The sequence below is a fragment of the Aplysia californica genome, unplaced genomic scaffold (assembly GCF_000002075.1).
Source record: "Aplysia californica isolate F4 #8 unplaced genomic scaffold, AplCal3.0 scaffold00416, whole genome shotgun sequence".
Lineage (NCBI taxonomy): Eukaryota > Metazoa > Mollusca > Gastropoda > Aplysiida > Aplysiidae > Aplysia > Aplysia californica.
The window spans coordinates 239,005-255,171 of NW_004797686.1; the positions used below are offsets into that span (position 1 = coordinate 239,005).

Sequence of the window (16,167 nt, forward strand, 5' to 3'; positions counted from 1 at the left end):
CCCTCCCCCAATCCCAACTAATCGCCAACTTTTCAAATACATTTCTACAGCCAGCATCAGACATTTGCTGTTGTTAACAACATGAGGTCAAGAACTGACCGTTGCTGAACAGGTACAGCTATATAAAAGGTATCAGTTACCTTTAAACACGTTGAGAGTGATAGTCCTGACAGCAATGCGAACCATAGACTCGGAGTGGTTGAAAAACTTGATCGCTTCTGTGTACAGGGCAAAGTCATTCGTATGCTGGAAACAAAAGGAAAAGGAAAAAAGAAGAGATAAATAGACACATTGACATACATTCCTTGCTGATGCAAACCACACATTTTTTAAAGATTCATTCCGAAACTGAAAACAGTATGAAAAACTTACAAAAAATGAAATAATACACCCCATAATTGCATGGAAAATAAAATATGCTACATGACAACAGGATTTTAAAACTTACCTTTTGATTATAAGATGTTGTAAATACTTTTCGTGGTTGTGATAAAAGTAAAGAATGAGAGAGGGAAGGAATATAGAAGGGGAGAGAAAAGAGGTAACCAGTACTTCCAACAGCAGGACTAAGAGCTCAAAACTGCCAAATTTTTTACACCTGAACTGCATTCTTGTGACGTCTCATCTACACTTACAAGCACTTAACTGTATCACTTCAAACCCCTCTCTATGTCTGGCTATGATGGCACACTTGGCATGCGTAAATAACTCCACAAAATGAGAGCTGTGAGTCATAGGATTAATCATAAATATTTCACCCACATTGAGACAATTTAAATGATTTAGGATGTGGGGTACTTCAACCCTGCCTGCTACGGTCAACCTGGGCTGCATGAAATATTGATCCCAACAGACAAACAGAGATTCTCGATAAAATGTCTTCCCCACATAGGAGTTGAACTCATGTCTTGAGCACGTAACATCAAAAGGACCAAGCAATTAAAGTTCAGTCTCTCTACCGCTCTGGGTCAAGACAGTTCCACCACCACCACAAAAAAAGTAAAATACAGGAACAATTTGTCTTTAACTCAGTGAAAACACAATGATGCTGACTTGTTGCAAATCCATCATCCCCCGTCACCTGCAATACTCTATGTAAATGTTTGTTTGAACTGTCAAAACACATCCTTCATCCCAAAATGGTGAACTGAATATTGAAATTTCAATTCGTTTCAAAGCACAGCAGATTTCTGGAAAAGAACATTGAAGGCACTGGGCAAATCAAAGAAGATTACCAAAGACATGGAAGAAAGAAAAGAGTGCAGAAGAAGGGTAAGGGTGATGGTGCTGTGGAAAAAGGAGAGATGGGAGCAAGAAAAGGTATTTTAAAAAATCATAACAGATATATGGCATTGAGCACAGAGAGACACAAAATTCGAGTTTGTTCTTTGAAGACATGGCTGAGAATAAGGACTCACAGAGTAAGTTCTTTGAAATAATGGCTGAGAACACAGAGAGAATAAGTAAGTTCTTTAGAGACATGACAGAGAGAAGAGATAGACAAAGAGTCACAAAGATGCTGAAAGCCAGCTCTTTGGAAAGACATAGCCAACTCTGTAGTCTGTATATTTGTTTCTTTTTGCTTTGACAGTCTTTTATTTTTCAAATTCTAAACTGTCAGGGGGTTTTGGACACATAATTGTAGTAAAATATTTTTTAAACTATCAAATGTATATATATAAGACACATCAACCAAAAAACCCCACAATTTGACGTCAAACTCAAACAAACAGTCTTCACAGAGTTAACATGTGAATTTGAAATGAATGGACAGGGCACAGGTAAAAATAGAAAATACAGTGGGATTAATACATGAAAACTTTCTCAAATAAGGTCTATAGGAAGACTGTTTCCAATACATTTCAACTTGCTACGGAAACATCATAGGTTCAAACAACTTAAACCCAAAATGGAGAGAAAATTAAATGATTAAAACAAGCTAAAATCTTACAATACACCAACTTCCTTCAAATTTAAGCCGAATCATTTAACTTAAGGAATAAGAACACAAGAGTTAACCACCCTCAGGAATTTTATGAAGTACTGACAGTTGAACCAGCACAATGCAAGAGGCATAAGGAATAGATGCTCCCTGATATAACACAGTCTGCAATATGGAGGTACAGTGACATAGCCTTTTTCAACATCATAAACAAGGCAACGTTTTTCTGCAAACAGGGTAATAAAACACAAACTTGGGATCATGTGCTTGTGATTGAGAAAATAAGGGTGTAGAGGGAAGAAATTATCAGATCTGACTTCTCAAGGCTGTATTCCTTGTTCAAGATAGAGTGTCAGTGGTCTCATACCCCAAGCAAAGGCTCTTGCAACTTCACAATAGTTGCATAAGCTGGCACGTTCATTTTACTTTACCATCTCTGTCTCACATGGAACATACAGTGTGCTAGCATTTGAGGCACTCAGCATTATCAAAGCTCCCAACTTTTGAGAGCCCAAAAAAAAAAAAAAAAAAAAAAAAAAGACTTTACCGACACAGTGAGTTCAGATGACGGGCATTGGTCAAATAAACCACCTCCAAACCCTTCATCCCCACTTTTCTGTATTTAATAAATTAAGCTATTCAAATGTAGACCTTCGGCAAAAGATCTCTTCATTTAACTGATGAGCTTCATGCTCATTATCATTCACAAATCCATTCTAGAATGTTCATCATTTTTCCTCAGCATCCACCATTCAGGAGCAATACTAGAAAACAGAGAATACCTGTTTTCTGATACAAAAATACTGTGGAACATCACCTGTTCCACTATACAGCCCTAAATGACATCAGAGCTACACTTCTCCCTGCGAGACCTAACTTTGACAACACACTCTACGGAACATTACACCAACTGCAGCAAACCTGCACTTATTACAACATGGCATTGGACAGAAGGACGAGAGCCCAGATGTTGCTGGATCAATAACAACAACTGATACAAAAATAGACCTCTATCCTCAGAACCACAAAAACATATTAAATATGTTATTTATGTACCTGTTGGCAGCATTGCTTTATCATTTACTCATTTCTGTTCCTTTCAACTGTCAAATACCCACCAGCAGTTGGTGAATGTAAGGAAAGTCAGAAACGGTCTCTTCATTTGGGCAGTAGAAAGCAAGATATATATAGTCTTTATGTCTGGGATACAATGCCCTACCCCCTCTCAACCCCTCTCAATCACTGAACACTTCATCAAGAGATAGCATTGTGCTACAACAGTAAGACACAGATGAGGGATGGACTGCTTTTAGTGACAGAGTGACCGCAGGGAAGAAAAATAACCATTGATTTCCTTTGGGAAAAGTAAGGTTCATTGCATTGTTGTGTAGGACGCTACTCTCAACATTGTCAGTTTGTAAGGTTTAAGAGTCAGGGTGAGAGGTAGTTTATTTTAAGTGCCCAAAGGAAAGTCTACTGTCTAGGGAAAGTGAAAAATTTCATCTCAGAGGTAAAAGTGGAGGACCTTGTGGCTTTGGAGGATCAAAACATACACTTCTTTGGGAGGATAGGAAAGGAAAGCAAGAAGGGAGGAGGAAGACTGAATAATGCACAAGACAGCAATATGGTGGGCAAACAAGCATAAAAGCTCAATGTGACCTCTAGAATATTAATAGACAAGGAGCAAGGGGAGCAGACTGCTGCTATTTCCAAACTCGTTTAGCTTCAGTCGCCTTGTAGTCTTAAACAAAATTAGAACAGATATTTGCCAGTTTTTAAATTTTCATGCACTATGAATCTTGCAAAGATCAACTATGGTTTATTTCACAAGGATTTTTGAAGCCCAGTAACCATTGAAATTTTAAAAGGGCATGAAAATGTTCCTTTTTTTTCTTCTTCAAAATACAAGTCTGACCTTAGAACTTAGCAAAGTAACATTTTCCCACTCAAAGATCGGAGAAAAAAACATGGCAAAGTGGCCAAAGAGCAGCAGTTCTCCTGTATACATATAACTTTGGTGCAATGTCAGTAATAACGGACCCAGCACTAACACAAACTTCATCAGACAAAATGTGGTGATTTCAAAGAGTATGCCACAAAAGAGACACAAACTAGGCTGAACGAAATTTGATTGAAGCTGACAAAAGTGCATTGAAAATGTTTCTGCTGGTACAAGACAAACTGGACTGTTTATGTTTTAAAAATCTTTCAATGGGAAAAGCTGAGGGAGATGGAGGGAAATGGCAAACCACAGCAAAGTATATATTTTCAAAAACTTAAAAACGACTAAAATAAAAGTTTTCCAAGTTTTAAGATAAAAAAATAATTCCCAACAAAAGCTATTAAAAACCCACCACCTTTATTAATTTCCCCACAGTAGGTATATGTTCAAATAATAAAAACTTTAAAATATCAATAACAAAAAAAGAAGGCACTGAAGAAACAAAACTTTTAACAACCATTCATTTGTGCCAAGACACCAAACAGAGGCATCTTAAGACAACTTGCATCTTATTGAAAAAAAAAAAAAAACACGCTCTAAGCTGAAAAGGATCCAGATGGTATAATTGATTTTACGTTTTTAAAAATATAACATGCATTATTATCTACTGAAGTTCATTGCGAGAAATCAGTTTATGAAAAAAACAACTAAAAAACTCCTTCACCATATAAAATTTTCCTTTAAAACATGAAACTGAAAGTCAGTTGGACTTACTGGAATATGAGAGGTCTGAAAAGCAAATTACATGAAGACCACAAAAGACAGGTAAGCCATGATTTGGAATTCATGAGAAACAAAAAGTAAATTACCACAGTGTCCAGGGGAAAACAATTGCAAAAACATATCAGATCTCCACCTCCAGTGTCTTTGTACATGTGTTTTCTATGTGAATACAATTTACAGAGGTGAATTTATAATAATAGAAGTGCAAGGTAAACAGTGATGTCAACAGTGAAGGTATGGTTGTGACAGAGGAGAAAATCATTAGAACAATTCTCTAATGGAAATGAAATGAAAAGGGTGAAATAAATACACCGACATCAGTACAAATTTTTTTCTAATGAAAGTCGTTGTCAAAATGGAGAAAACAAAATGAGTGCATTCCAGTGAAACACTGTGGTCTTCAAACATCACAACAAATTTGAGGGGTAACGAATACAACATTAACACACATCAAATCCACAACAACTACTACTTTCACATGACTGAATCAGGTGTTCCAGTGCCTATTCAACCTGTGCAAGAACACAAAAATGACCCAACCCTGCCAGACTCCCCTCAAACAATCAATACTCCCACCACATCAATTGATCTATAAGTGCTCCTTTATGCAATACACCCAAGTCCTTCACCAGGTAAAGCAGGTCAGTCTCCAACAGGACCTCTTCAATAAATGCTCTTCAAAACATAGGGTGAGAAAATGCGTGGCGATATGAGAAACCTAGTAGCTTTGGTCATACTTTGCACTGAGCATTTACCTTTTCTCTTCCAGCAGATATTTTTGAGGCTTCTGCGTATGATTTACAGAAAAACATTAATCAAAAGCACCAAAAAAGTAAATTTGCAATTTTCAAGGACACTCAAGCTTTGGAAGTCACCAAACTTTTACAGCCATTTTCTTGCTAATTTCAATCGCAGGCGTCTCGAATTCTACTCAAAATAGATGGGTAATTTTTGTCATCAAAAGCAAGACAAATAACCAAGCTTTAAGATGATAAAAATAACTCTATATGCCTGAAAATTGACCAGCACCTGATTCCACTGTGTCGTGACACATTTTAGAATAATTTTGTTTTAATTTCACAAAATAATCTTTCAACCCCCATGTCTCTCCAGGAGAAATTTTTTAGGCCGGTAGACATACAACAGAAAATTTCCATATTTGTAGTTGGAAGTTGGCTTCCAAGTTTAAAGGCAAAGGAAAAGAAGAAGATTAGATAATTCCTGTCAAACCTGGAATATTTCACACAAACGTGCCTGCGCTGAAAGAAAGACCGCCAAGCTATACTGCTTGCCACGAACACTTCCAAACCCCCTTGGAGATTTTTTTGTGCAAGTTTTCTCATAGCACCAGACAAATATCAGAATGATTGAAAAAGGGAAAAGCATACCTTGCAGACATGACTCAAGTCTCTTTTCAGCATTCCCAATCACCACTTTCAAACATTTTATCTCCATCTTTATCATGCAAACACACTAAATAAGTCAAAAAAGATAGTCGGTTCTTACCTCATTATAGAAAAAGTGAATAGTGTGCCTATTCAGTTTCAGAGAAAGCGTTTTGAGGAAGGAAATGTAATAAGCCATCACCTGAAACAAAACATTGGACATGACATTAAATTAAAACAGTTGCTTCTTCAACAGAACTGAGCTAATTGCCAATATGACAATGACAATGACAATGACAATGACAATGACAATCTTTATTCATCTCGCAGGGAGAAATTTGTCTTGGTCGTTAACAATGGCAGTAGACGTTACAAAAGTTAGACTTAAAGGTGCACTCACGCAAACGCACAACAAGACAGGACATTATGCCAAGTAAATACATGTCTCACGGGCTGGGACAACCCGCTCCGTAACACATTCATTCTCTCTCTCTCTCTCTATGAACATGGTATAAAAAACTATTTCAAAACATTTGCATGCGGATTGTATTGTCCATAAAAATTATATCTGTTACATAAAACAGCACAAAGCAAATAAAAACTATGATGTAACCGCGATGACTGTAGTTTAGTTTAGTTAGTTTAAGTAAGACCTATTAGTGACGGCCTCCAACCATCCACAGACGACTATAGTAAGTGTAATGTGAGACTAACCTGAGGTCATCCTTATGTCTAAGTAAATCATCATCAATTCCATCTTCATTTAAAACTGTCCCAAAGTATAACTGTATATTCTGATAAATTGAAAGTGAACATCTTATTATTACTTACTGTGAACGGGAAGAATCTTTTTGCTTTATTAGTTTTAGTAGAGGTTTTACAGCGCTCGCAATTGCATAAGGTCATAAGAGCGCCAGAAGATGAGAAGTGTTAAAAGAGAGCAACAAATATAAAAAAGAAGAAGGGAAGATAAGGACGATAGATGTTTGATAGGAAAGAAGGAGCAAACCACACCAGAGCACCCACCAACCACCCACAATCTTTTTGCTATGGTTGAAAAGAGCAAAACACAGACACAGATGAGCGACACACAGAGACATAGAGAAAGACTAAAGACAAAAATAAAAGCCCAGGAGAGAAAAAGCAGAGACCTGTCAAAGATGATTTCAATAATTATAGTTTGAGTAAAACTTACCTCTTCATCAGAAAAATCAAACTTATGAACGATGATTGAGTTAATATGGTTGTTTGACAGCAAATAATCTGGAGAAAAAAAAATTTAATAGAAACCAAATCTAATATACAAGTCACAATGTCCCACATTTTACCAAACAGAAACAATAAAAGTAAAAGGCACTAGTGAGTAAATGCAGAACTAACAGCACACATCAAAAAATCATGAGCGAAAATTAACAATTTACGCATGGGATACCAAACAAAAAGTCACTTGGGAACGCTTATTTTATAAGAAAGATCCATGTACTGTGCCATATCAAAAGTCTTACTTAGAAAATTAGAGCCCAGGTAAAAGCAAAGTTTGAACAAAATTTCTGGACATCTCTATGTCATTAAAAAAACTTGAACAGCATCGAGTTCAAGAAAAATTAATTCCATAATATGACTAATCTCTGTACTTCCCCACCACACAACCAATGAGACTACTCTATAAATCTCAGTTTCCACCATGTTTGAGAAGAAAATCTCCAATACTACAGCTTAATCTTTCAACTACAGTCAAACCTGTGTAAGACGGCCACCCATTGTCAAGAAGAAAAGTGGCCGTATAAGACAGGAGGCCGTCTTAGGCAGGACTGATCAAGAGGAAGAAAAAAACCCATTCCCATCTGAGGTCCCAATCGAAAGTAGTAAGTAGCCTCATTGTTGTTTTGTTGTTGTTGTTGTTGATTTGTATTTCGTTTGTAATTTTTATTTTGTTGCTGATTTAGTGCAAGGGTGACAATAAAACGAAATGTATCAGGCGAGGAAGACCGAGTGCCATATTAAAACAAACACATGAGTCACCACCACTCGGAGAACGAGCGACGCTTCTGTCACAAGTTCATGTTGACGTCATTTGTTACAGACTGGGAAAACAGTGACCACTCATCTCACTTACGATTTGTATATGAGTTCTGGGCGGGGCTTATGGGAATGAGGGATCACACGCTTACCTCACCTGCAGCTGAAAATTGATACCTATTTGTCAACAGTGGGAGGGGCCTACGCAACATGATCGGTTGTAACAACAACGACAAGTGATTGAATTATGACGTCTCGCCCACAACGCCAGGGGGCAATGCACAATTTCTGACAAAATGTAATGGAGTCACTAAGGTGGCCGTCTAAGACAGGTGTTATTGCTTAGTGTGATAGGGGTTGTGTGTTAAAATATGGTGGCCACGGCCACGTTGGACAGGTGCCCGTTTTACACAGTTAAATTATATAGAAAAAACGCAAGGGGGGAAATGGAAAGTAGCCGTTTGTACAGGTGGCCGTCTTATAGAGGTGGCCGTCAGGGCAGGTTTGACTGTATTTCACTTGAGATTTTCATATAAGAATATACAACTGAAATGTGTACAAAAACATTTCCAGAAAAAAAGGGAGAAATTAGTTCAATTAGTACATTAACAATGTGCATTCCTTTCAATAGAATCAGCACTGACCATCACTATCTCCTAGTAAGTAACATGACTGAGTCAAATGTCTGATAACAAAAGTGATGATAAACAGCATAAAAACTGCCTTCATTTTTTTTCAAATGCATTTCTTGGACATGCAATGAATAAAGTTAGGAATAACGGCTGCCACATACATAGTGAAGTCTCATTGCTGATATTCTCAAACAAGATGTTTAGCGTCTGTAAAAGCTGCACACATATGTAACGGCCAAACTTCTGCTGCAGATAGCGTAAGAAGAAGGACAACATATTCTTCTCCAGGAAGAAACTGGGGAGTAAACGATATCGTCAAGCATTAAAAAAAACACTCACAGGACTTTACAATTTTTGTAACAAAATATATGCTAAACAATTAATACACAATCCATTTTCTTACCTTTCGTACACAAAGAAATATTTTAACTAAATTTTTGCTCCAAATTTTCTTTTAACAAAATAATAAACAAGCTAAGGCACAATAAGGGGTCTGCTTAAAAAATAACACACAACAATAAATCTAACAAAAGCTTGTACAAACTGTGATAAAAAGCGAGTTTTAATTACAAAAACATATTAATAAACATTCTTACACCTTTACAACTCAGTGGAAATCACAGGCTAGCACTGAACAAGAGAATCTATTTAAAAGATTTGCAAGGTCTGAAAATTACTAAAAATCTCAAATGTAAAACAGAAAATATACAGATACGTCTCCCTTTTCTCACTCATACTTGATTCAACTTTAGTAATTATGTTATAAAATACAGCAAAATTAAAGAGCAATCTAGGAAACTTGTGAACGTTCTGTCTTTTAAATGCATTAATTAGGTATCACAAGATGTCAAACAAAAATTATTGCCCTGATATCGAATTTCTGCGTTGCATTCAAACGACAAATCGTTCACAATTCAACGGCCACATGTAGTGAGAGACACTTACTCAAAAACACTGCTGTCATTTTGGTCTCCCCAAATCAGTATCTCAGAGATGGAGCGTAGAGTCTCGACCAACAACCCTCGATTCTGCTCAGTGACAGTCTGGTTTTTGCACAAAACGTTGTAGAGAAATCTGAAATTTAAAAGACAAAAAAACATGAGCCGAATTATACAGGAAGGAAAATCAATTCTAACTAAAAAATGCAAATTTCTTCTGAACACAAACACAATTGCACCTGGTAATATGTAACAGAGGCTGGTATTCTCTCCTTCCAATCATTAACGTTAAAAAAAGAAGGAAATGAGTGTGCAACTCAGAAACAAAATTGAGACCAGACCATCAATACAGAATGAAGTCATAATGACAACCTTCAAAGCCCGATGGACGCCTTGTGGACATATTGCTTATTATTGCCAGAAAAAAAAATCCTTTGAATACAAAACTAAAAAGAAAAGTAAACAACCTGAAAAGACAATGATGAAAAAATATATTTCTGACCAGTCTCTGTGGATTTGCAAAGTTTACATCTTTGTCAGCAGACCCAAAAGTCTACAAAAGACCTTTGACATTCCCAAATCCTGGTCCATTGTGCATGTGTAACAATAAACATAATCTATATATTATGGGAGGGGGGTCAACTAACCTGTGATTGTCAACTTGATTTGATACTATAGTTGAGTACAGATACCTCAAACATGAAAAAATCAAATTCAAGGACAGCCCGAACAATATGCTATTCCCTGACCGAACCTCTATATTTTCTTTGTATTGGCAACACTTCTCAAACTTCCCTGTGTGCTGAATGGCTCATCTCCAAAAGCCCAGTCTGCCTCGATTTCAAAATCACCCATCATGCACAATGGAAAACAAACACACCCATCATCATGGAGAGTATAAGGTTTCATGGACCCACCAAGCTTGCCCCTGCATGTTACACATACAACTGGTATCAAGATGCACCATTGCAAAGTGTGTGTGTGGGGGGGGGGGTTGTAAGTTTTAAGGCGCTCCCAACTGCATAAGATCATATGAACACACAGTAGTGTGTTTAACCCTTTGAGCCCTAGCCATCGGCACACTGGTGGCGCATAAAACTACCTGTATGCCTCGCCACCAGAACAGTGGTGAGAGAAACCCTATCCCCAGCCCAGCCCGTCTGGGACAAACTGTGGACGGAAAACAGTGCTTTCTACACAGGACCGTATTGATTATTTTGAAGATCTTTCTGAATTAGATTCTGGTAATGACAAGGACTACCCTGAGTGGGATATGGAATGTGATTCTGTTGATCATAAGAATGTTAGTTCCTCAGAAGCTCAGGCAGAGGGGCGTGGTAGCCTCAGGAGGTCAGGGCCCAAATAATTAAGATGCTAGAATGTCCTTGAACATAGTCATACAAACGAGGGCGAGTGCAGTGGTGATGGGATGCGATAAAAAACAAACAGTGTGGCACTGCATTGGGTCGTGTGAAGCTGCTCTGGGCCATATGGTATGTGCATCTGGAAGTGATTACGCTAAATTGGAGGGTGGCGTGCCCTGACCAGTGTCGGTTACACTGTAATGATCATGATTTGACGTACAGCAATTTTTTTTGTCTGAAGGTTCATCTACATCACAACTTCATTGTCTAACAGTCTACTGTCACAGTTGCTTCCTTTTATTTGTTGTTATCATGGTTTAAATCTGTGTCAAACACATTTGTGAACCCCGTAAACACTTTGTAAATGATACTACACAACTTAGCAAGGACATTTTTCTTGAAACATTGCAGCAACATATATTATATATCACCATACGGTGAAATCAGGCACTCACCAATTTTTTGGCATATATGGAGTTATAAATTATCTTAAAGCTTGTTCATTTTTCCAGCTTTTAATGAAAAAAAATACCCATCTATCTTGAAAAAAAGTAGAGAGCTTTGCATTTGATGGAATTAGGGGTGGCCTTATGTCAGAAATAAAATTAGCGAGATAACGACCACAAAGGCTTGGTGACTCCCAAAGCTTGGTTGTCCTAAAAAACTGCAAATTTATATTTTTTGTGCCTTTCATCAACATTTTTCAGTAAAACTCACAAATGGCCCGTGTAAACCTATAATTGAATGTTTTGAATTAAATTTAAGATTTTCTTGCTATTTGTGGCAGTTTTAGTAGTATGCCTGTTCTGCAGCCAAAAATACAACAATTTAGCCCCCAAAAGCAGTGCCTGCATACGAATGAAAGTGGTAAATTTGACAATCTCTGGTTTTGGCCTCAAGAGTACTGGAACGATACAGATTTTAATACTCAATACAGATGTTTTATCTGAAAGAGGGAGAGGAATGTGCTGCTATTTTTCAGTACAAAATGAGCAGCAATATTTAATATTATAAAAACTTCACTTGTTTTTAACAAGGAAGCATCAGGGGTGGCATGCCCCCCTGTCCCTGACCTAATAAAAATATGGGGGGTTTCAGGCGGGCATACCCTCCTGTATTTAACCATAAATTGATGTTTTGCAATTATTTTAGTGTGTGTATGTTCTTTGGTGGAGCCAAAGTCATACTCCATTGCCATTAGAGTACCTTACTTATATCGTTGGGGCCAAAACAACCAGATTATCCCGCAAATAAGGCCTTCTATTACATGGTTCAAATCAAAACATAAAATATCTCAAACTAATACTTTGAAATAGATATAAAGTTGAAATTCATGACTTAAACAGGGGCAGGGGGGAGCATCTTTTTTTACACTTTGGGGCATCCATCCCCATTCTCCCCCCCCCCCCCCCCTCCGAATGGTCCAAAGCACAGACATTGTACGCAGTTAGGCTTAGTGTGATTATAGTCCATTTAAAAACCATCAAATACTTCAAAAACTATTCTTATTTGCTATGGAAATGAAGTCGATATTTGTGTTCAGCCCATAAGAGTAGAAAATAGACACTTAGGCTAGTTGTTATTTTTAACTAAAAGTGTGAGACGGGAGGGAAAATAAAAGAATACTGATCAAAATATTATGCTTCCATTGTATCCTCATTATGCTCTCTATTTGGAAGGACTTTCGTAACAAGTGACAACCCCAACAAACACAATAAAGAGAAGGGTTTTTTTTTTACTCATGCACCCGTCTCATATACACATTTTATATATATATACCTTTTTTCAAATAGTATTTTGTATGCTGAACACGAATATGGCCTTCATTTATTTTTGCCTCAAATCAATAGTTATTGAGTTATTGATGTTTGAAAATAGTAATATTTGGCTTGATTTTAACACTATGGGGGATGCCCTCCTGACCTAAAAAGAATCCGGGGGGTTTCAGGGGGGCATACCCCCTGCATTACACAATGATTTGATGTTTTGGCAATTAGGATTGATATTTACTTGAAAACAATTGATTTGCAAGGGTCAGGAGGCCATACGTGTGTTGTACAGCAAAAATTATAGCAGTTTAGCCCTCAAATCAATGCATCTCTGTGTGTGGGTGCATAAGTAAAAATTTACCAATAAAAGAGACCTAACCCTATTCCCCTAACCCTAGTAGGCCTACTACTACAGTAGTCTCCTCCTAAGATCCCACCGCTTATGGTCCCGGTTCGCCTTAGATCTCGCTGTTTAGGAAAAACAGAATTTTTATTATATAAAAGTCACCCCTAAGATCCCGCACTGCAGGAGCTACATTCGGCTAAGATCCCGCTTTTCAGGTCATAATTTAGTTTGGTTTTTAAAAATTTAAGATCAACCAAGTAGCAAAGATGTGCAATCATTGTACGGTCCGTCACGTCACGGATCATCCACTCTCATGAATGGGATCACGCCTCTGTTGTTAATCTTGATAAGCAGTTACAATGTTTGCCCCAGACGGGATAGCACCAGGGTGTGAACTCGTCGATGCCTTGCTCTCCCGAATCACCTGAGCCGTCCGCCTGATCTTACATCACACACTAGGTGGGGAGGGCCTATAAGCAAGCATCAGACCCTGTATCAGACCGCATTCCATCAAACTGTTAACTCGTGGACGCTTACGTTTTCCCGACCATCCCTCTCTCGTCTTTCAGTTTTGCGTTTTAACTTTCTAGACAGACTGGCGCCCATACTCATAGACTGTCCGATTGCCTCTGAGTAATGGAGTCATCTGTTGGCAGTGAACCAGCCTTTCATTTTTTTTAAATTTGGTCGGTTTGGTCACAGCACAACGATTTATGATGCATAATGACATGGGCGGGGAACTCCATTAGAGATGGAAGGCAAAAAATTTTTGGTGTGGGGCATTGCTTGAAGCTAACTGGTTCCCATCAGTAATTTTTAAAAAGTCTCCCCCCCCCCCCCCCCCCCCCAAAAAAAAAAAGGAAAAACGGATTTCTGAAAAGAACTTTTAGTGCCCAGGAGTCACATCAGTTCATTTTAAAGTAAGAAGATGCCATTGTACAGATTTTGGGTTTGACCGTGAGTTACTATGGATTCTTCCCTGTGGCCATTCTGTTAAGATCCCAGTTCGCATTTTCCTTGCTCCCGAGCACCAGGATCTTAGGCGGAGACTACTGTAGTACTAGATCTTGATCTTAAGGACCTGTCCTGTGTGCAATGACGTTGTTGCCCAGGACAGGTAAGACAGATCTTCTATATCTACCACCCTGCCCCTCTATTCTACTCTTGTCTCATGGCAGTCGCTCGTTACTGAAGTCCTCCCCTCTGTTTTAATGAAGGGCTATTCAAACCGAGTCCGAATAGATCCGTCGGAACTAAATATTTCCAGCATTTATGAACATTTTTTCTATTATAATGATAACAGTCGAGACGTGAGCTTTAAAACTCTGCGTGTGCATCACGACCAGTCGTGATGACTCATACTTCCCTTCCGCGCGCATTGCGACCACCAGTCGTGATCCGACATGAGAGTAGAAACTATACCGTTGACATGAGAATAGCCATTTTTTGAACTGACTACAGTCCACCAGTGCAACGTTTATTAGTGCCGCTAGCCGCGCATTTCGCACTCAGTTTTATCGGCAATTTTCTGGGATATGATATTGTTTACAGTTTTCAAAATGTCGAATTCGTCAGCTGATTTAGAAACAGATTTACCCAACATTTTTCTGGAATCGGACGACAGAAAAAGTTTGAAGGATTAGGTCCTCATATAAAAGATTTAGACCTACGTGTGAATGATGGGGATATATCGTGTCATAGATCTAGCAAAGTTAAGCCCAAAAGGTGATGTCGATATTCCTGCTGATCTCTAAGCAGGCTGGTCTAAAAATGATGTGGATTTTGAACAACATAATAAAAAACCTCATCTGACCAGAAATAAGGGTAGTTCATTATTTAAGACACATTTTTCTTTCTTACTGTAATTAGAAATTATGATAAATAAAAAAGATATGAGCTTTTTTTTATAACCATATTGAAAATTGGCATCTTTCTACACGAAGTGACTATTCGGACTCGAGTCCGAATTGACTATTCGGACTCGAGTCCGAATAGACAAAAATTATATTCGGACTCTGAATTGAGTCCAGCATAACGTCCCTTCCGACTTCTGACCCTTGTTCCTAAATATTTCCAGCATTTTTCGATTAGGCCTATATAATGATAGCAATCGAGATGTGAGCTTTAATTATATTCAGTTACTAGATCTATCTAAACTGGCCCTCCCTGGATCATTAGAACAACTATATCTAAGTTGAGTTGACCTTGCCGGGGGCAAAGTTAATTAGGTCGACCAATTAGATTGCCCGTAGCGATATCGCACTCTCGGCTTGCTGTGGGAAGAGGCCACGGCTGTCCATTTTGCACGATGTGATTTACAATAATTACAGAAAAACTATAACACACAACAAAATGAAATTAAACATGTGGAAAGACAAATGGCGGTGGAAGTAATGATGATGCTGTAGTGGTGGTGGAAAGACCATGAGTTGTCAGTTATCATGTACGTAGACACTGTCATTGGGTAGATCTAATGAGAGTGCAGTCTTTTGACTTTTGACACAATCACAGTCCTTGTAGGCAGTTCTAGTCCTAATTCTGGTTTTACGTAAAATCCCCCGACGACAGTTATATTACATAACCTCCTTACACTCACATAACTCACTTAGAAGCCGACTCCAAATAAATACAGTGGAACTCGGATTCCACGAGGTCGTCGGGCCTAGCCTAAAATCTCGTTGAATCCGAGTGTTCGTTATAGCAAACACGAGGTTTTGTGTAGATAATTACAGGCACTGAGCAAGTAATGTACAAGAGAAGTCACAAGTAGTGCCTGAAATGCCTGCATACTATGAGCAGTGTAAAAAAAGACCGATTCGTTCAATACACACGCCTGTGTCATCTCTATTGTTTACCAAACACTTGTGTTGCTGTGTAGAGCCTAGCATACGGCATTTTTTGATTCCATAGACCAGCGCACAATTCATTATGTAGATCTACGTCAAGGCTAGCTTATCATTGTAATAATGATCAGTTGCCGAGGGGGAAAAAAGACTGATGCGTTTGTATCTGCGACGTTCAACTGCTGGACCGCTAGTAAACCCCCC

General features: G+C 38.2%; 1 protein-coding gene across 1 annotated transcript in view; it reads right to left on the reverse strand.

Moving 5' to 3' along the window:
• The window catches only part of LOC101862964 (protein CLEC16A), a 45,004-nt gene that overhangs the window by 22,642 nt on the left and 6,195 nt on the right, over positions 1-16,167 (reverse strand). The window contains exons 2-6 of the mRNA XM_005104349.3: positions 9,649-9,777; positions 8,865-8,998; positions 7,248-7,315; positions 6,174-6,254; positions 141-246 (exon numbers count right to left, since the gene is read on the reverse strand). Of these exons, the coding sequence (XP_005104406.1) occupies positions 141-246; positions 6,174-6,254; positions 7,248-7,315; positions 8,865-8,998; positions 9,649-9,777 (518 nt within the window). The remainder of the gene's footprint in view (positions 1-140; positions 247-6,173; positions 6,255-7,247; positions 7,316-8,864; positions 8,999-9,648; positions 9,778-16,167) is intronic.